The 20854-nt window shown below is 47.3% G+C and overlaps 1 protein-coding gene across 1 annotated transcript in view; it reads left to right on the top strand.

Annotated features, from left to right (window-relative positions):
* Nucleotides 1-10126: 10126 nt before the first annotated feature.
* LOC119404989 (uncharacterized) overlaps nt 10127-20854 on the top strand; it is a 180376-nt gene continuing 169648 nt past the window's right edge. Inside the window, 1 exon segment of the mRNA XM_037671736.2 lies at nt 10127-10322. Within this exon segment, the coding sequence (XP_037527664.2) occupies nt 10193-10322 (130 nt within the window). The 5' untranslated portion in view covers nt 10127-10192.

Genomic DNA, 20854 nt, shown 5'->3' with positions numbered 1-20854 from the left:
CCACGTGACTGCGCGCGCTCCGCCCTCCGCTCCGTGGCTGCGCGCGCCCCGCGCATTGCCTGTGGTGATGAAGGCCGGCGGCGAGACGCCGAACGAAAGCGTGCGAAGCGAGCCGAGCACCCCGAAGCCGATCTGGCGCGGGGACGCGCGATGCGTGAGCGAGCGCGGGCCCTCGAATTCGATCGGCCGGACGCGCGCTTCAAGCGAGACTTCCTGGACCGCAGCTTCGAATATAGCTGCGCGGTGTGCGATCGACTGTGGTTCGACAACAACCTGAGCCCCATCTCGGGCGTGCGCAACGCTGCCAACAAGTTCAACGCGTTGCGGGTTCTTTGGAACGAGTTCGGAAGACAGATCATCATCATCAGTAAAAGTGCTTTGCACTTAAAAACGGCCAGACCTCCGTGGGTCGGCTGGCGCGTGCTCTCTCGCTGCCGTCTCCTTCGCTCGGCTCTGCAGTTTAGTCGCGCGCGCCCCCTCATAGCATCACCCCGTGCTTCGCACTTCCTCATACTCCCCTTCGGGGAAATGCGGGTTTTTTTTCGATTCGTGCTTTCGAAAAGCACTGACTTTCAATAGTCTCCGTTGTTTCTCGCTGTATGTGAAAGCACACTGATGTGTAACAAGGACGGCCTACTGCTCTCTCATACCAGATGACACAAAGTACTCTAAATCGTCCACGTCTTGTACTAACCGAACAGTTGAACAGCTTGAACGTCTGCTGCTAAGACTCCAATAAGGACAGCTTAAAGCTTTTCCATACTAGAGCACACGTTGTTCCAAATCGTCTTTCTTTCTTCTAAGCGCTGTACGTCTCTTCCATCTTATATGAACATACGCAACGGCTCAGCGCTCCCCCGTAGCAGAGAACAGGGCACTCTAAGCCTCCAACTTTGTTATCTAAATACACAGTATTGCACTGTGATCTTTCTTTATAAGTGCAGGTGCATAGCGGGGCCGTATTCCGAGAGGATCGCATTCAGCGACTGTGTCGCTTTGCGTTGTGCTCGCGCCTACCAGTTACAACGAGTTTAACCGTTTAAAGCCAACAAAAACTCACAGGGTCCCTTATGCACTCACCTAAGGCGACTCCAAGGCGAAAGCCAAGCCATCTTCTGCTTCTTCTTTGCCGATGTAATGTTCCTGCCCCGCCAGCCTCCGAAAGCTTTCCCTACCTAACGTGGTTATCCGCTGCGTCCAGGATCGGAGGCACCTCACCAGGTTCTTCACTGCCTCCGTGATCGGCCCACCGTTGATGAAGCTACGATGTCATCTGATGACGCCATCATGTGACGTCATAATGACGTCACAAATGTCGGCGATATGTGACGTCACCACGTGATATGATTTTTTGCATCACTCGTGCTGACGCCGCGGACGCGGGACGCCAGTCAATTTTCGCTTTTGATGAGGCATCAAAGGCTTCCGCCTTTAAAAACATTCAGGCGAATTTTTCAGAATGGACCTATCGTACACGCGTACTTACAGCATTGTCACAAGAGCGGCTGACCAGCTTTGGCGAACAGCAGCCTGCTGTACCCGTTACCAAAAATGAGACACCAGCCAACGTTAACTAACAATTAACCAACATTAACCAACATTACCCGGTGATGTTATTATGCGATTAATTATGGTACATAGACTTCAGAGAAAGTATAAACGATTCTTTGTAAGTTATAATTAAGATGCATCCTTCCTCTTGACTATAGCTTTACTTGACAATTTGCCCTACCTTGCATCACTAAACCTTTCTTTATTGCGATAGCAGTTATATGGACACTTTCGACGGGATTTTGCCGTCGATGTCGCCGTCATGTTTCGTATAAAGTCCGTATTGATAACATCCCCCGCGCATCGTATGTTGTAGCCGCGGGTAAAAGCGCGCGAAAGCAGAGATCAAACGAAGCCAGCCCATTTTCGCCGCTCGGAGAGCGCATGCGATAACATCCCCCCCGCGTGTTGGACCTGCCATCGAATGCTCAAGCAGAGAGGAAACACCCCATCCGTCTTGAAAGAACATGAAGGGACGCGCGGAGGGGGATCTTGCTCGAGCAGCAATAGTGAACATTGATTCTAAGGGCGTGGTCGCGATCGCTGGCGCGCGCGCGCTATCTCGGCAGCCATCAGCAGGCGGCTCGTACACCCTTCTACGTACTGCGCTCTCAACGTGAAGAGACTGTGCGGAAAGAGCATCACTCCAACTGCATGACCCCATGAACGCATAGCGCAGAGGAGTCGTCGGGGACCCTAGGACGTACGTGCCCAAATCCCTTGGTCAAATGAAGTTTTACCTCCTCCTCCTCCTCCTCCTTCCTGGAGCGGCCGTATTCTCTTACACCAGCGTTTTGTGGAGTTACGCGATATCGAATCCAAAATAGTTACCTGCAAGCCTCACTTCGTATAACATTACAAATTGTTGCTATCACATTGATTGCTTCGCCCTTGCGGTGAAACTGTCATTTTTTTTCAAGCTTTAGCTAACTTCGGGGAGCGAACCGTAAGATGAAGAAGAGGACGAAGAGAGAGCGCGACGGCCGAGTTATTGCGTTGCACGCACTTAGGCGCAGCTGTGTCAGGTTCTAGGCGACGCGATATGCCATATAAGGTAGAGGCCATTCATGATGATGATAGTTCCTTGTCCAGGCGAGCCGGGGGTTTGCCCAGCCTAAACAGCTCCGTCGTTAAATGACACACGAGGTGGTATGGTATGCAGCGTATCCCGAAGCATTCTATACGTCGGCCGCCGAGGTCAGCTTTCGTAACGCTGCACCGTTTTCGCAAGGTGATGTAACCGGCTGGCCCTCCTACTCAGCGCGCGTTCTCATATGACTAACTTCTCCGAGTACACCTGAGTTTGTTGACTCGCTGGTTTCTTTCGGTAATTTTCAGTCCAGCAATTTTCGCTCTATAGGCGTCACAGGCCGGCACTCAGGGCGACAACTTTGGAGACGGTATGCGCGAGAAACTCATTATGTACGCTTCTATCTGGGGCGCCAACGCATGTTTTTATGCGTTGCGCGCAACGTGTTAGCGACCGTCCCGGTCTGTGTCTTCCGAAGTTGCGTGCACTGCGCTGCTCGGCATTTGACGGCCCAGGGTAAAACTGCAATTATCTTGATTGCTTATGAAGTTTTCGAGTGTCAATATCTCGCACAAGCATTCTGGCTGCAAAATTGCTTTTTAAACTCTCGAAAGATACTAAAGCAGAAGTTACTAACGGGCAGGTGAGCTGCACGTAATTTGATTGCGTAAAAGAGATTCATGTTTTTTTATTTGCTTCAGTACACTCTACGTTCTTTTCTTTCTTTACTTCTTCATTTTATTTCCGGGGTGACCTTTTTTTTCTTTTTTTTTTGGTGCAGCAGAACGCAGAGTAATGGAATGAACAAACTGATACTCCCTTCAACATCTTCCCAGCAAACAACTTAGAACAGAACAGACATTTATTGCCACAGAGATGTCTATAGCAGACGGTTGAATTCCGGAATGAAAAAAAAAGCAAAAGAAGGCCCCATTCCGAAACAAGAAAGAAAGCCTGTGCTTTGTCTTTCATTGGTTTCGTCGCTGCTTTTTTTTTTCCCTAGAAATGACGACATGACGTTTTCTCTTTACCATTTCTGAAATACATGCCATTCCTATCATCGGTCAGAACGTCCTTATATACGACTAATTAAACGTTTACAACGTCCAATCACGTGTATAATATTCAACCAACCGCCCTATCAATATTCGTGCTAACTGCTTTGTCAGTTATACCCCGGTCACACTGGCAAATTTAGTGTCATTTTGATAGAGTGCACTTACGCCACCAGAATGTCACTTTGGTGGCACGCTGCTACACGAGAAAGGGAAGTGTGCTTTGGAAATGATGGTAATGGCGATGGGTAATTAAGTAGTGCAGCAGATATTTGTTATTTCATGCGACGTTTCTTACGTAATAATGTGTTATAGCTATAAGCAGCCGTTAAAATAAACTTTAGGTAGAAACACAGCGGATGCGGCCATTGCACGGAGTGTGCTGGGCATGCCCCTGGCGGCCGTGGCTGTAAACTGCCTGATAACGAGAATAACAAAGTAGTTTTTAGTGGTATAGTATGTTTTAATGTATAACAATATTCCTAATAACGAAAACGATAGTTTAAAAAATACTATGAACTCAGCCTCGGATAATAACTTATCTGTTCTCGAGCCACTGCTATCGAGGTTAGACACTCCGCCTCGGCGAAGTGAGTTTGGCGAACGCACTCGCCGGCAAGTGCGCTTTGCAGCGAGTGTCACTAAACGTTCCCGTGTGACAGCGTGTGAATGACACTAGCGGCGAAGTGCACTCCCTCGAAGTGCACTTAAGCTGCCCTGTGTGACAGGGGTGTTACACATATCGTGGCTGCTTAGTGCCTACGGCGCTGCATCCCTGAGCACGAGTACAGGATTCCCGGCCGTGGCGGCTGTATTTCAATGATGGTAGGCGTCGTTGGCCTCTTTTATAAGTAAAAATACATTTCTATTGTGAATAGCTTCACCATTATTAAAACCTTAGGTTACTCTTGAGCTTCGCCTTCAAGAGTAGAACGCAATAGCATAATGGGGCCCCGTTGGCATCGCCTTCTCAGTAGCTAGCCTACCTTCGCTTCTAGGTAGACACCACAACCGTGGCGCAAAGAAAGGAGCATCTGTGCGCGTAACAATGGCTGCTTCCAACTATCCTAAATTGCCTACTGCAAGCACAGTTGCGAAGTGCCCACTACGCCATAATTCATCCTCTTGCCAATTGGCGAAGTACCGTGCACCACACGTCCGCAATGCAACACATGCATCTGCGCAGCTACACGGTTTGTTGATGATATTGCTGATGATTAATTATGTCTGAAAGCTTTATAATGGGTGGGCCTTTAAACCGACCACTCGTTGGGCAAGTGACACGGTGTGACGCCAGGAGCGACTCTACCCTTCTGCCACGCAACGCAACTACTGGCACTACATGCCAGTAGTACAGTTGATTTTTTTTCACACAGTTTCAAGCACTGGCGTGGCTCTGTGGTGGAACCAAGGAGGTTCTTGGGTGGGAACACCTGCTTTCCATGCAGAAGGCCTGGCTTCGATTCCACCTCGGTCCCAATATTTTTACTATTTGCTTCCGTCGCGATTTTTCGCTCCCAACCAACGATGCCGACGCCGGAATTTCTGCGAAACGAGCTCTTTCACGCTATCGCGCTAACAAAGATGAGCCTTCAGGGCAAAATCCTATGTTTCATCGCCGTGCCAGCGTCATGCACGAGCTGCACGTAATTATCGCCAGAGGGACCACGATGAATGTTTGCTCTGTCAACAGCTGCCTTCCTGGGGGGGGGGGGGGGGGGAGGAAATTTTCTCGAGTTCCAAAGCCCACTCGTCTTAGTTCAGTACATCATTCGTGCGCTCCTTTCGCCGACGTTTGGGTAGCGGGCCGTAACCGCTCAATGGCCGTAACACAAGCGACGCGGACGAAGCCGAAGACACGCGATCGCCGCCGGACGTATTCCACCGAAAGATGGCATCACGGAGGGGACACCGATAGCCCGTTCGATGCGCTGCAGCTTGAATTGCGTCCGTATATTGTGTTCGGTCTCTATGTGCGTGCGACTGTACTCCTCGCCACGCTTTCTCCGGATGACGCAATGTCACTTGATTCGACTCAGCTTTGCGTCACACGGCCGTCACGATGAGTCCGATGATGCGTCGGTTTCACCAGCGAGTGCGACTTGCGGGTCTGGTCCGAGCGCGCATTTTCGCAATGCGCGCGTCATCAACGAAAGCGACGGTTCCCGGTAGAGTAATGTAAATGCCCCGGGATGCACGGTACAGGTCATGTTTGGAGACGACGTGTGAAATTGGAGATGATGCACTCATCATTCCCCAGTCATATCGTTGAACAAGTCGTGTCGGAAGGAAACTGTCCAACTTCACCGAAGTGCTGAACTAACACTGCGTAAAAGAAGTACACCGCAATATCATAAGGGAAAACACTTCACTGGCAATACTCTGACGAAACAAACGTTCCTACTTTCTCAAAGAAAAAAATATAGCTAGGGGAGCGTATTGACTATTTTTGTGGATTAAAAGTTGTTGGGCGTGGCTTCATTTCGTGATGTGAACGTAACATGCGGCTAAATATATTTAAATGGGGGATCGACGCGGTCCCCCTTGAAAAGTGGACCGTGCTGCGCACGATCTCATGCGGACAGCGGCGACGCGTATTGATAACCGCTATTTTTCACCACGAATTCAACTCGTGTTCACCATGTTCAACGTTTCCTATTCTTGCGTTCTTAAGTACTGTTTTACTTTTTGTAAACCTTATAAACACGTACTACACGCCATCACGCATGAACTTTATATTATATACGCTATATATGGGTGTATTGAGGAGAAATCACTTCCGTTCGCTTTTGCTTGATCTGTTATCTGAGTTCTCCAAGATTGCGTTAAGGAGGACACCTCAGTCTTAAGTGAAGCACCCTCTGCCTTTTTAACTAGAGATAAGCGTAGTTTCGCGCCGTTTCAAAACAGAAATTGCGATAGCAATTATATGGACACTCTCGGCGGGTTTTTGTCGTCGCCATCTGCGCAGCCGTGGTATTTTTCAGTCGTGTACACCTGAAAGCGAATTTCGATACAGTTGGATCGGTCTACCACGCATACTGAACAAGCGTAATGAAATAAATAGTTACCGCACGTTCAGTACCTAGCGTCAAGGCCAACCGGTACAACGTGCCGGTTGTACCAAGAAGGCAGTTAGCAATACCCTTGACTATGCCGGAAAGTAGAGTCAGTTAAGTCCGTATACCGTCGTTACCTGTTATTAATGCGTAATCAGTTAACCGATAATATTTAAGCCATCAGTCGTCGTGGCTTGAAATCACGCGCTGTGATTCGTTACAAACTCTCACATTCCCACCCGTTTTTGTGCACTTCACTAGCCATGAGCACCTGCCCATCCTCCTTTCCCTCTTCTAAGTTATATCACCACAAAAACTTTCCTCTTCTAATTCAAAACACAACATTCAATGACAACATTCAAAAGTCACACTAAAGGGAGATTCACACAGAATATTTTTTTCCTTAAGTAACACATGCCAACTTCATCTCCACCACAACGCCTCGTCGTAAGCAGTAGTACATAGATCTTTTGCGGTGCAATATAACTGTCCGAAAAGTCACAGAACTAGTCGCAACAAACGCGTACAAATTATTCGAACTTGTCCTAACGAACTGCACTTCTGAAATATTTTTGTACTCTCGGGCACATCAAACGTGATTACTGCAACGATTCTCCAGTAGACTATTTTACGTATGGGTTTCGGTGCCGTCATAATGGGCTGTTAACCTTGCCATTCTGTATGTTTAACAACTAAACAAAAAGTGCTACGGAAGACGCATACGCGTGAATACGGCTAGGTTGACGCATTCGACGTCTCACGAGCTCGTTAATTTCCCGTCACGACATACAAAAGCAACGAAACGTTCCTTTAACAGCCCAAGATGGCGGCGCCTACGCGTCGAAAGTAAAATCGTGTATAGAAGCGTCAGTCATTTTTCCTGCGTAGTAAACGGCAAATGGCCCAGAGGAAATGAGGGACGCGCGGCAATCCTTTATAAAACTTAAGGCGGCGCTCTTGTGGAGGCCGTGTTTTCTCGCTCCTCCGTTTATTTGCCACCCAGCATCGGCAGCGACCAAGGCTCCACTGCACGCGGCGTCGGTTTATTGACTCACAACGCCGCCAGGCGCGCCTTTACGAATTGTTTATGGTTCTTGCGCGTAGCGCTTCCGGTTACCCTACTTCCGTTACTCGTATTCGTTTATTTCTTTTTTCGCTCCCGTTCGTCCTTTGAGGCGTCGCCGCATCCTCGTAAAACAAAGGAAAACAATGACTTCCTTTATTATTTCGCCCCATGTGTGCCGTCCCTTTCCAGTTTCATACATACCCCTTTCTTCACTTCACTCTTCGTAATTTCACGTTCATTACTTTGCTTCGTCTAAAGCTCGAGTCGTAGCCTAGTTCTCGGGCTTGCCTCTCGTCACCTGCGCATCGCGGGCGACCTTGAGGAAAGTTTATGAACCGTTTTAACTCTCAGCCATTCTTCTTCAATGTCACTTATTTAGAGCGAGAGACACGGCGCAGCGAAGCGAAGGGGTTGATAGAAGGCTTGTTTGGCCGCTAAAGTTGAAAACAGAAACAAAGTCCTCTTCGAACCAGACAACAGAACGCGAGTGCGGCACAGACGCGACGCCACAGTCCCGAGACGAGGCGATAGCTCGCGGAGTCTTTCAATAGCAAACAAGACAAAATTAAGCGCGCGGGAGGACAGTGTCGGCACGCAGCGCCACCACATGGTCGCTGGAAAGTGCTGCAGAACGACAATAAAGAAAGAAAAACGATAGGCTGCAGCGAACAAAAACAACACGAGAAGGAAGGTAGCACGCGACTGCGAGGGCCCGCGATGTAGGGAGGAGGAGGGGTGAGGCCGTTGGGGTGTCGGCCGCGGCTAGAAACAAAAAACCGAAATCGCTTCTCCATGCGCGCCGGTGCTCCTGGCTGCCTACGGGACCCCCAGCGAGAGAGTTTGCGAAGCTGCCAAAAACGTGCCGCGCCCGTCTTCCCCAGCGCCTCTTCACCCCCCTCTGCACTGGGCCACCTCTCCCTCTCAACAAAAACAAAAGTCGGTCAAAGGCAGGTCTCGTTCGCTCCCTCTCCCACTCGATGAAGGAGACGAGGGTTCAGACTCGAGCCGGGAATGTCGTCGCCGGCGTTCACGGGCTCGGTTTAGCGTACGAGCGTGATTGTAAGGAGGAGGGGAGAGACGCAGCCCCCCCCACCCACCCACCCCCCTCCTCTCCTACTTCTCTTTCCGTGCCACACCTTTCGAGCTGTGTGTGTTAGTGAGGCAGGCAGTGGCCTTTCCGTCGTGCCAGGAAGATCTCTCGTCGCGGCGTGAGCTTCGCTTCGTTGACTGGTCGCGTCGTTCGTTGTGAACTGTATTTTATTCCTGAATGTAAGGAAGTTGTTTTAGCGTTCAACACGAGAAGACAGCTTTCTCTTGGCAGCAAAGGTCGCGTCCGTCCGAATCAGACTAGTCGTGTGTTACGGCCAGAACTGGACGTACGACACACCGTTCCCGACGTGTTTGCTCCTACTCGAAAGCCTGCGGTCCTCTGCTATAACAAGATGCCGTTCCGTATGGACCAATGGGACAGCGGACATGAGAGAAGTCGACATACGCAAGCTCCCGACTGCGCGTTACTCAACTACAAGCCACTCTGATGCGTCTTTGGCCCACTGGAAGCCACGCTCTCATCTCGTACTGACAACTCGAGAAGACGAGGAATTGTGTAGAGCTAAAAGCCAACCTTGACGGTACATCTTGGTGCCGAACTGTGCGCGAACATGAGTCCTGTCGATTTATTTTACAGGCAGCATTTGTTAAAGCCCTGACGCGGTCAGGGTAAGGCTGTCAAGCTTTCGAATGTCCAGCTGACGCATTGCAATGGTTTGCGTCAGACGAAAAGAAAAGGATAACCGGAATCCGAAAAGCTTCGTCTCGTCCTAGACTCGCATCGACAACTGAACTGTCTCTTAGTGCATTAGCAAGAGACCATTCTTCAAAATGTCAAAGCCGGCGTTGTCGACAAACTCTCCGCTGTGACGTCTACGATTTTAGCGCTGGCCTCGACTGGGCAATCTTGACACGGTTTTGTCGAAGCTATAGACGCGTAGCCCTGTGCCCACAGCACGTCGACGCCAAAACAAGTGAAGGGGGGGCCCCCGCCCCAGTGCGAAACATAGAAGAGTTCGTCGGCTGCTGCGAAGGTCTTCCGCCGTCTGGGAGCGCAAGCATGCGAGTCTTGCGACCTCCAGCATGGCTGCTGCTCCGGCGACCCAGTGTCTGAGCCGGAGTTGCGCAGCGGCCTGAAATCGCTGCGCGGAGGCGGCCTGCTCTACTACGTCGCACGCGCGTGGGGTGTGTGTGTGCGTGTGAGCTTTTGAAACTTCATCGCACAGAGCGGTGAATCACTAGGTGAGTAACCACGTTGTGGTAGTCACCCCCTGCATCTCGTGCGCTCCTTTGAGAGAGATACAGAGACAAGATCGTCGTGGTGTTTCCAAGTACGTACGTCGTCTGAGCTCGTCGGCCAGGGGACGACGCGCGAAGCAACATGTCGGCAGCCCAGGTGCTCACGCGATACCTGAAACGCAACTCGCGTCGCCTGTCGCGGGAGAGCTGCCGGGAATCGACGTCACTTCTCACGGAATACGACGACCAGATTCGCCATTTTGTCAAGATAGGTGAGTCTACTGCATCCCAGTTCCATCAAGGATGCATTTGCTTGTTGTTTTTTTTTCCTTCACTCGAAGAATTACGGTTTCAGTGCTATTGAAAATGGGTCGCACCGCGGGATTATTCTAAAAATAATCTCGCGGAATTTACGACAAGTGAAAGTTCGACGCATGCGCAGCTGGGATGAATAAGGTTCAACGCTAACGATAATCTACGCACTGACTTCTCTAAAGTGATAAGGAAAACAGCTTTAATATTTGAAGCAAAATTTCTTTAATTCTTAAGTGCTTACCATCGAGAGGTTATCTGATGAAAACTTCTTAATGGCTGAGATCACGGCGTTATTCACTGTTTGTGTGAATAACGCAAACGGTGAAACAGGTTGATCACAATGTGGCGAAAAAATCTGCATGCAAATTTTCATAAATGTTTTCTGTCGCAAGTAAGTGTCAACAAGAACGCACTCACCTACTTACATTCACGATTTGTGCAAGAGCAAGGCAGTTGTAAATTTGGTTATTTCCGTAGCACAAACAGTAAAAAAAAAACAGTTCATTAAACGAAGAGCGCAGCTTATTTACGGCATTCGATGAACACTGCGTTGTAATTCCCTCGTTGAATGAAATAGCCTGATACAACGATGTTACTCTATGGAGTCGACTGAATATATCACCGATTTTTGTTTACATTTCCTTACCCCAGAAGCCGCTAAAAAAACCAAAAACGTTGAAGAAGTTGACAGTGAACACCGTCGCTTAGACGTTTTCGTTTCAATTCTCCCACTTCGAATTAAAAACTATTTTCTATCCATATCATATCGAAGTGTCACCCTAAATGACGATTATTCTGCAGTAAAATGCGGAATAATCGTCTAATGTGCACTACTTTCACGGTAGGGCCTAAAGCCATGTAACTAATTACGCTGTGCTGATCACTTCAATCATTGTGACCGGCGCTTTCGAAAATAATACCCTTTCTACAGGAATTACGTTTTTGTCTCTGTGTGGAAAATTAAACAAGAGCTTTTTTTTTAACACCGGGAATGCACTAACAAATTCTGAACCTGAACCTAGCAGTTGTTAGGTTCTGAACCTGAACCTAACAACTTCTGAACCTTCTGAAATTCGATTAAAAAATTCATATTTGTTTTATTCGGGCAAAGATGTCATTATACGCAAGCCTGTGTGTGTGGCATTTGGACATTTGGTCTGAAACAGTGATTTGAGCGAACATTTTTCCTTTCTAGCATTGCGAGAACCTGCGCTTGACATTTTGACAAAAAACACCGTTTCTACATTAGGTTTTATCGCGATTCGTCGTTATGCCAATTATCAATGTTACTTTTTTTTAACTTACAATTGAACGTTACGTGTGGCTCGCGATATGCGTCTATGCTAATCACTTGAAAAGGATTGATCGGCACTATATGTAAGCCAGCGGTACTGTTCTCAGATACACGTACTGTGTCACTTCTCAGACCTGATAAAATATGAATGGAGATGTCATTCTGGTAAGTGTCAACTAGAACGCCATTACCACACTGACGCCTAAGTGCGAAGTGCGTCGCCGAAAAAAAATTGTGAGTTATCCTTTGTCCACGTTGCCTTTTTATGCAGTCTCTCAATATTCGCTAAAACAACGTATATAAGATGGGTTCTTCAAGGCTTCAATACGCAGTTATTATGCAAATAAATTCATATATAATGTATTAGGAGTCAGGGTATTCCTCTATTTGCTGCACGGGGAGATAACTGCCCTATTTCCATAATTCTCATTTCCTTGTGACGTACGCTTGTCATATACATGTTGCCACGGTTCATGGTGGCTTTTAGTGAGCACTGTGTTGAAAATGCTAATTCAATTCGCCGTCGCCCATCTCGCAAAGCGTGCGCCCACCGCCTGGAGCTCGAGAATGAATCTTTGGAATAGCATTGACTGCCCTTAGAAACAGGAAGCTGGACGCTTGTTACTGTCAATAGATGAATAGAGGGGCTCTGGCATGACAGCCTGAGCAAACAAATAGATGGACACCATTCTCGAGTAGTGCATGACAAATGAAAGCCCTATCCAGCGATAAAAGCTTCGACGATATTAACATACAGTCGTGGGGTTGCTTTGCTACGGGAGGGGAATATAGGTAGAGTATAGATACGCAGGCGTGAATCATGCAAACGCCAGTGCGTGCATTTCATGGATGTAGAAAGAAAGAAAGAAAGAAAGAAAGAAGAGAATAAAGAAGAAGAAAGAAGAAAGAAAGAAATAAAGAAAGAAAGAAAGAAAGAAAGAAGAAAGTACATAAAGAAAGAAGAACGAGAATAGAAAGAAAGAAAGAAAGAAGAAAGAGAAAGAAAGATGCGAGGGACAGTACGGATGGGCTCCAAATTTCCATTCTCATTACCCGCCTTTTGTACGCGGTTTTACAACGGCCAAAATATATTCTATATGATGGCGCAGTGCAGTGACAGGGATTAAGAACTATTCCTCACGGGATTAAAATTCGGCATGCTCTCTGAAATCGGTTTCTATCTATCTATCTATCTATTTATCTATCTATCTATCTATCTATCTATCTATCTATCTATCTATCTATCTATCTATCTATCTATCTATCTATCTATCTATCTATCTATCTATCTATCTATCTATCTATCTATCTATCTATCTATCTATCTATCTATCTATCTATCTATCTATCTATCTATCTATCTATCTATCTATCTATCTATCTATCTATCTATCTATCTATCTATCTATCTATCTATCTATCTATCTGGTTCTTCCCTCCTTGATTTCCTTTTTACATTATTTTGTTACTACACCACTCATGACGGACGTCTATTACTCGCACTACCCACCTCTACGAAGTTTGACAACCGTTCAGACAGTCCTAGCACAAAAACAAAGGACAAACAAAGTTTACAAAGATGAGTCTCTCTTTACGTTTTTCTCTTCTTTTCTTTTTATTTTTCAACGTTTTCCCGCCCGTTCTTTTCAACTCCTGCCCGTCCCCGGATATTTGCGGTTAACACGTCTCCCTCGTCTCCGCGGAGAATATGGCCGGCACATCAAGCCTCATTTTCAAAGTCGGCCGACTATAGCGGTATTGACTAAATTTCCACCACTACGCGAGCTTTGTTCGCTTCCCTTCTTGATTTTTTTTTTATTTTTTGTAATCCTTCCTCGCACGTCGCCTCAAATCGTCCGCGCAAATGAAAGGCGTAGACGTGGAGTAAAGAACAATAAGGAAGGAAGTTTGGCGATGGAAATGTTCCGAGGAAGATTATAGGGACGGGTACGTATGGAGGACGTCTAATGAAGCCCGAATGAAGATTGAGAGAAGTGCAGCGCCAGAGAGAAGAAAGTTTGAAGCAGCGGAGCTGAAGACTGTTTCAACGAAAGTACACAAGATGGCCACTAGAAGTTACCTGCGTTGCACTAAAATAGAAAAAGTAACACGGTCCCTTACGCATTCGCTAAGACGACATAATGCCGAAAGCCATCTTCTCTTTGTTCTCAGTCTATTGTATTACCAGACCCGCACCAAAGCATTCTGGACCTTACGCGGTTTCTTGTTGCCTCCGGGATCGGAGGCATGGAAAGCTTTTATTGGGCACAACGTGGTTTAGCCGTACCTCCGGGATAGGCCTACATTTGACCAAGCGACGAATTCATTTGATGAAGGCATCATCTGACGTCACTTTATATAATATAATAATTGTTCGAATTTAACGTCCAAAACCACGATATGATTATAAGGGACGCCGTAGTGGAAGGCTCCGGAAATTTCGACCACCACAGGTTCTTTAACGTGCACCTAAATCTAAGTGCACGGGCCTCAAGCATTTTCGCCGCCATCGAAAATACGGCCGCCGCGGCCGGCATTCGATCCTGCGACCTTTGTGGGTCAGCAGTCGAGTGCCATAACCACTAGACCACCGTGGCGGGTCACTCACTTTATGTGGGGTCATGGTGGCGCCATAATGACGTCGCAAGTTCGGGCGATAGTCATGCTGGCGTCACATGATGACGTCTTCACATGATTATTTTTGCATCGTTGGTGTTCATGCCGCCGACGTCGACGGTCACTTTTTTGCATTTGATGAGGCATCTAAATATATAATGGAAACGCAGTGCCTCAAAGTGTGCTCACGAACAAACATGTACAGCTTACGGTCATTCATTATACAGGGTGTTCCTGCTAACATCAGCCGAGTATAGGTATAAATTAAGCGGTACCCCTCTAAACTGGAACAGAGCAAAGTATTCCTAACTTAACTTGGCGGTCGGCTTGGTGTTCGCGTTGTTGTTGCAGTATGACCAAAGACTGTGTACACGCATGTGCACTTACGGTATGTATTGTCTTACGAACGGTATGTATTGTCTTACGAAGAAGAGTATTTCTTGATCTGCGTTGTCTTCCTCCATTGTACTACAGTCGGCCGCAAAATAATACGGACCACGCGAGCTCGAGCTAAAACTACCGTCTGCGCCGTCTAGTGACGAGCCGTCTGCTGTTGTTAACATAGCGGTGGCCGCGCTTTCGCCAAACCAATGTTCTCGACAGGACACGGCTCGCCACTATAGAGGGCGCAGAAAGCAATTTCGGCGAGCGCTCGCGTGGCCCGCATTATTATGTGGCCGACTGTACGTGCGCATCATGCTTACTCTCAACTGCGCTTCTTCTTGTGGGTGTTAGCTGCGAGTTTGGTCGAATTGGGTGCTTCCTTTCGTAGGTTGTTGGGTGCAAATTGGCCCAAGTAGGCTAATCTGTTTTCGCATGGAATTTTCTGCTTGCTCACCATACGATACTACGCACTAAAATACGCGTGAGAGATATGGAAATGAGACCTATACGGAAATGAACCGCGATATGTATTTCACCAACGCTGTTGTATTTGTGTGCTAGGCGCATGGTTAATTAGAGAAGATTAATTAAACAAAGCGGGAACGCCACTTTCAACTGACTTCCGTTACTTCGGATTGCAGTCTAAAAGCACCGAAAACATGGTGCACACGAGCACCATTATTAATGCGAGTGCTCGTAAGAAAGTTTTCATTTTGTGAAAAGCTGTAAAAAGTTGCTTTTTAGAAGCATATGTCTCACACTCTATTGTGGACTTTTTAATTAAAGAAGCTCGCAGCCAGCCTCTCTTTAATTCTTCTGCCTTCTTTTTTTTTTCTTCAGTTGTATGCAATAAACAGAAATGAGCGGTATGTGAAATGAGAAAGCCAAGCCGGAACGCGCGTCAGAGCATGTGTAATATAATGTAAGATATTCTGCCTCATACCGAGCTGCAGAATTTCAATGCAGCGCTGACCTTTACTTTTTAGCAAGCACTAAAATGAAGCGCTCGCCATTCGTTTAGTCGTACCCATTAATCATAGAAGCGGCTGTTGTTGGCCGACTGCAGCGAAGCCGAGCGAGGCTATGCCCAGAAAAAAATGCACCACCCGGCTCGGTTCCAAGGATCGTTTAAACAAACGCTGCCTTCGAGCGTGGGCCCAGAAAATGAAGTCCACGTGGCGGGAATATAAATAATGACGCTTTCTTTTCGCTGAGTCTTTACGACGAGATTAAGAATACAGTGCGCGTGCGATTCTTTTTTTAATGCGTCGCGCATGGCGAGAGTGCGAGGAAGCTGTTTTTTTTTTTAAATAAGGGAATCTTCGTAAACACGCGACTTAAACAGCGGCAGCGTGCGGTGGCTAGTTCATGCTTTATGCTCAACGTACTGGTCGAACGTGGAGGCGTAACTCTGTTCGTGGGCAGCGCATGCGTCTTTATACTGTGACAGCACAACGGCGCCGACGCCGACGGCACCGAAGATGCGCAGACTTCACGGGCATACCTTGTAACTGCTATCATAATAATGTGAATGAATGAATGAATGAATGAATGAATGAATGAATGAATGAATGAATGAATGAGCACAACGATGCCGACGGCGCCTATGACACAAACGCTTCACGAACATACCGTGTAACTGCTACTGGAATAATGTGAGTGAGTGAGTGAGTGAGTGAGTGAGTGAGTGAGTGAGTGAGTGAGTGAGTGAGTGAGTGAGTGAGTGAGTGAGTGAGTGAGTGAGTGAGTGAGTGAGTGAGTGAGTGAGTGAGGAGTGAGTGAGTGAGTGAGTGAGTGAGTGAGTGAGGAGTGAGTGAGTGAGTGAGTGAGTGAGTGGAGTGAGTGAGTGATGAGTGAGTGAGTGAGTGATGTGAGTGAGTGAGTGAGTGATGAGTGAGTGAGTGGAGTGAGTGAGTGAGTGAGGAGTGAGTGAGTGAGTGAGTGAGTGAGTGAGTGAGTCATCCGCATATTATTCACTTCTCTGCTTCTTAACGTATGAGCGCCATTTTCAAACTATGTCTTCTGTGAGGCGGAAACGCCAGCGGACTTCGTGCACAAGCAGTTGTGTATTCCTCGGTAGACCCTTCAGTAGTGTGCTGCAGTTCAGTTGACCAGTATTAGTGATTAAACATGTCTGCGTCGCTCTTGCCTACGCTTATTCATTTTATCCGTCGAATATCGCAATACCAGAATTTCTACTTGAATGTTTACGGTCCATATCTAGGGGCCGTAAATTATAGTTTCGAATTAGTCTCGAATTTATCTGCAACTTCTGGCGCCTGCGTTTCACCGGACAGGGCACCTTTAAACCCGGTTTTTCAAAACTTGCACATCCCGTAAATATTCTCATTAAACAACACGTTCGTGTTTCGTACACATCAGCACAAAATAGGCCTACTTGCATAAGACATAGAGATGCGAAAGAAAGGACAGCTAGGGAGGTTAAGTAGTGCAAATATATGGTTTTCAACCCTACACAAGGTGCAGCAATACACTGGAAATATAAGAACGAGAGAAATAGAGTATATGCACATGATCAGAGTTGTTCTCAGCACAGGATGAGGATTCTCAATGCTATAGAGTCTCTCATCCAGATTTGTTCTTGTTGAGAACAGCAATAACGCGTTCGTAGCCTGTACCTGCATAAGAACCGGCGTTTTACTAATGGTAGAGATTATTTCGATCGGCAGAAGCGAAGCGTGTCCCCCATATCGGATGTCGACAACAAAGCGCAACACGATATCGACGCCTAAATAAAAAAAAAAGAATGCGGAACCGCGATCCCTCTGCTCTATTCTCCCGTTGATCGCATACTGAATGATGGTTTAGACTAGCGCATGAAATTGCGGCCTGTCCGTACGGAACGCTGTTATAAGAAAAAAAAAGTGTACTTCCTGAAAACATTCCACCAAGCCCGCCTGTTTACGCCGGTGAACCATTGTTTACGGCGGGCCTCGGACTCACGTTTATTTCTTTGCTGTGCAATCTAACGCACGTCATAGTTCCCTGCCTGCGTGCTCATATAACATCTCCACTGTCTCGTTTCCGGAAACAGTGGACGAAAAAAAAAAAAACATCCTACTAAGAATAAAGGAAAAATATATAGGGGTTGGGTGTACAGCCATATGTACTATGCAGCGCGAGTGTCAAACAACAAAACAACAACAGCGCTCGTCCCGTGTTGTTCTTCCCTTTTGTCTATAGTTTTATGCGCTGTTTATTACTATGAAAAGAAAATTGGTGCACATGTGGGTTATCATTATATGTGTCTCAAAAAAACAAGCAGCACATAGCGTAACAGAAAGAACACTGCAGTGGTTCTGTTGCTCCAAGAGCGACCGCAGACAGAGAAAGGTCTGAAGGCCTGCAGACATGATGCCACGGTATGAGAATGCCGATTCAGTGCACTCGGGAAACAAATGGGTGCATGGACTGAATAACAACCACAACGACTGGTTAGTTTCTCACGACTATCTTTTGCAGCTGATGCGTATAACAATGTCGTCCTGCAAAACATTGCCAGTGAGCTGAAACATAAGAAAAAGAAAGGCGGGACAGAATAGACCGGGAAATATGATGGCTCGCAACCGCTCTCTGCACGAAACGCCGACGGCCATTGCATAGGCGACCTAATCGTATGGACCACCCGAATGCTTGACAAAAAAGAGAAAACGCTTTCTATATTTCATTCATTAAACATCTGATAGCGTGCGCTCTGCCATGCATTTGTCTCCCTTTCTGTATTTTGCGCCGCACATTACTGGTTTAGTGTGAACCAACTAGACAGTGGGAACGTTTTACCCCGACATGTCTCCAGCGAACTGTGGCATTTGTGAAGAGAATACATGTACAGTCAACCACAAAAGTTTACGGACTACGGGAGCGTGTGGTCAGGAGCTCCTTCGCGACATTTCCGCTACGTCAGCGGCGATCGACAGCAGCGCTACGCCCAAAACGCATCCAAACCTTCATCAATGGCCTGTAAATTTTCTCACTCGGCACAAATACTTCCTTTGTTTTTTTTTGTTGTTGTTGTTGTTTTTGACGTGACGCGATCTTCTGCAACCATTGCTACGTATTCCTATCTCTAGAGCAGTCCACCAGCATAACCATTATCAGGCGCAATCTTTCGCGCAAAGTGTTATCTACACAACAGCAAACCGTTACAGACACGCCGTGATATCTGTGATTCGGCTATCAAAGTAGAAGTGTGACGGTCGTACCGTAGATAAGCGCTTTGCGCGAAAACATTTTTAATTGTTGGGGTTTCACGTCCCAAAACCCCGATATTACTATGAGGAACGCCGTAGTGGAGGGATCCTGAAATTTCGACCATCTGGGGTTCTTTAACGTGCATCTCAATCTAGGTACACGGGCCCCAAGTATTTTGACCTCCATCGAAAATGAAGCCGCCGCGGCCGGGATTCGATCCCGCGACCTTCCGGTCAGCAGCCGATGACCATAACCACTAGGCCACCGTGGAGGGTAATTGCGTGAAAACAACGAACAATGCGCAGCGCAACAGTGAATGACAAGACATTTCCGGCCCAGCGCTGCGGTCGACGGTAGGCGGCGCACCGCTAGGTGGCGCGGACAGGAAGTTTAGCATAGAGTTACTGTATATGCTACCTTTAGGTAGCAGAGTTGCGCATCTGTCTTCCAACGCCGCTAGCAACCATGCATTGCGGAGAAGCTGCCGCTTGGGCCAATTTTTTTATTTCTCGACTCCGCCGCTGCAGCGAACTGAATTAACACTAGCCATCGACAGCCAGTGTTAATCGCCGGTCTTCGACACGCGAGACAGGTTAATCGGCGACACGGTAGGCATGTCGCCTGCAAAAACGAAGTGCGACTTCACCGCATAGCTGTGGTTGCTAGCCGGACCTACGCGCTACTCTGCTACCTAAAGGTAGCATATACAGTGACTTTAGTTTAGCATAGAGTTACTCTTTGTGCTAACAGAGTTGCGCGTCTGTCTTCCAAACGCCGCTGGCAACCGATCGTTGCGGAGAAGCTGACGCTCGGGCCAATTTTCGTATTTCTGGACGCCGCCGCTGCAGCGAACTGGATTAACACTAGACATCGACATTCAAGTTAATCACTGGTCTTTGACACGCTAAACATGACGACCGGCGACACACGGTAGACATGTCGCCTGCAAAAACGGAGTGCGGCTTCGCCGCATAGCTGTGGTTGCTAGCCAGACCTATAGCTACCTAAAGGTAGCATATACAGTAACACTAGTTTAGCACGCGCTGGCGTGCTCCATAAACTTTTGTGGTTGACTGTACATCGCTAAGATGCCGCCATTTATACTAGTTGTGGAGCAACCATTGCTAAAGCGACCCTGGCGCGTGCGATTCATATTATTGTATATCAAATAGTAATAAGGAAACAACGCGACTCATTCAGACGGCTACAAAGCGAAAGGGAACGACACGGACAAGCCCTGCCCTTTAGTTCCCTCGTTCCCCTTGATTTTATCCTCAAATAAAGAAGTCGCGCTTTTTCCTTATTACTATGCATAACCAATCATGACAAAGCTTGACATTACTACGCATATCAAATCCATCAAAAGAAACGGCGACTTTACAGGTTCAAAGCAGGCAGACTAATTGACAGGAAGCGCTGCTTTTCCTGGGCTCGGGGATAAGCACTGTATCTAGCATCTTTCATGTCAGCTAGTGTGTGACTTTGCAGCAGATGTTCGGCCTTTGTGCGACGCGTTTCCATTCACTAATTTTCGTTTCTGCAAGTCTAACGCTTTTCTAACATGTACTGACCGATAGATCCAGGGAACAATTTCTGGCATAGACACGCTTTGTTTAAATTAGCAAGTTCTAACTCCGTGTATCTGTATGCGGTATGTGCAGTACGGTCCACTGTTAAAGAGAACGCTCCAATGAGCACCTTTCATTTTGCTGGTCCTCTAACAGAAAGTGGACAGGGAAACATTGTTCATACACTGTACGAGTCTGTCAAACAAAGGCCCAACTGTCAACCACGAGTAATTTTATGCAAATCTAAGCCACTGTGTTTTTGCGAGAGAGCGAAATCCAAACATGCCTTGCACATAAGCGCTCCCTTTAATTGTTATGTTATTGCGCACCGCTTTGACCAATATACCAACTGGCCCAAGCAAGTACACTTATAAGTTATATGTTCCCTTTAACAGTGGACCCGTCTGTACATGAG

The sequence above is a fragment of the Rhipicephalus sanguineus genome, chromosome 9 (assembly GCF_013339695.2).
Source record: "Rhipicephalus sanguineus isolate Rsan-2018 chromosome 9, BIME_Rsan_1.4, whole genome shotgun sequence".
Taxonomy (NCBI): domain Eukaryota; kingdom Metazoa; phylum Arthropoda; class Arachnida; order Ixodida; family Ixodidae; genus Rhipicephalus; species Rhipicephalus sanguineus.
Note: the sequence above shows the minus strand (reverse complement) of the source record. Positions and strands in the feature narration are given on the sequence as shown.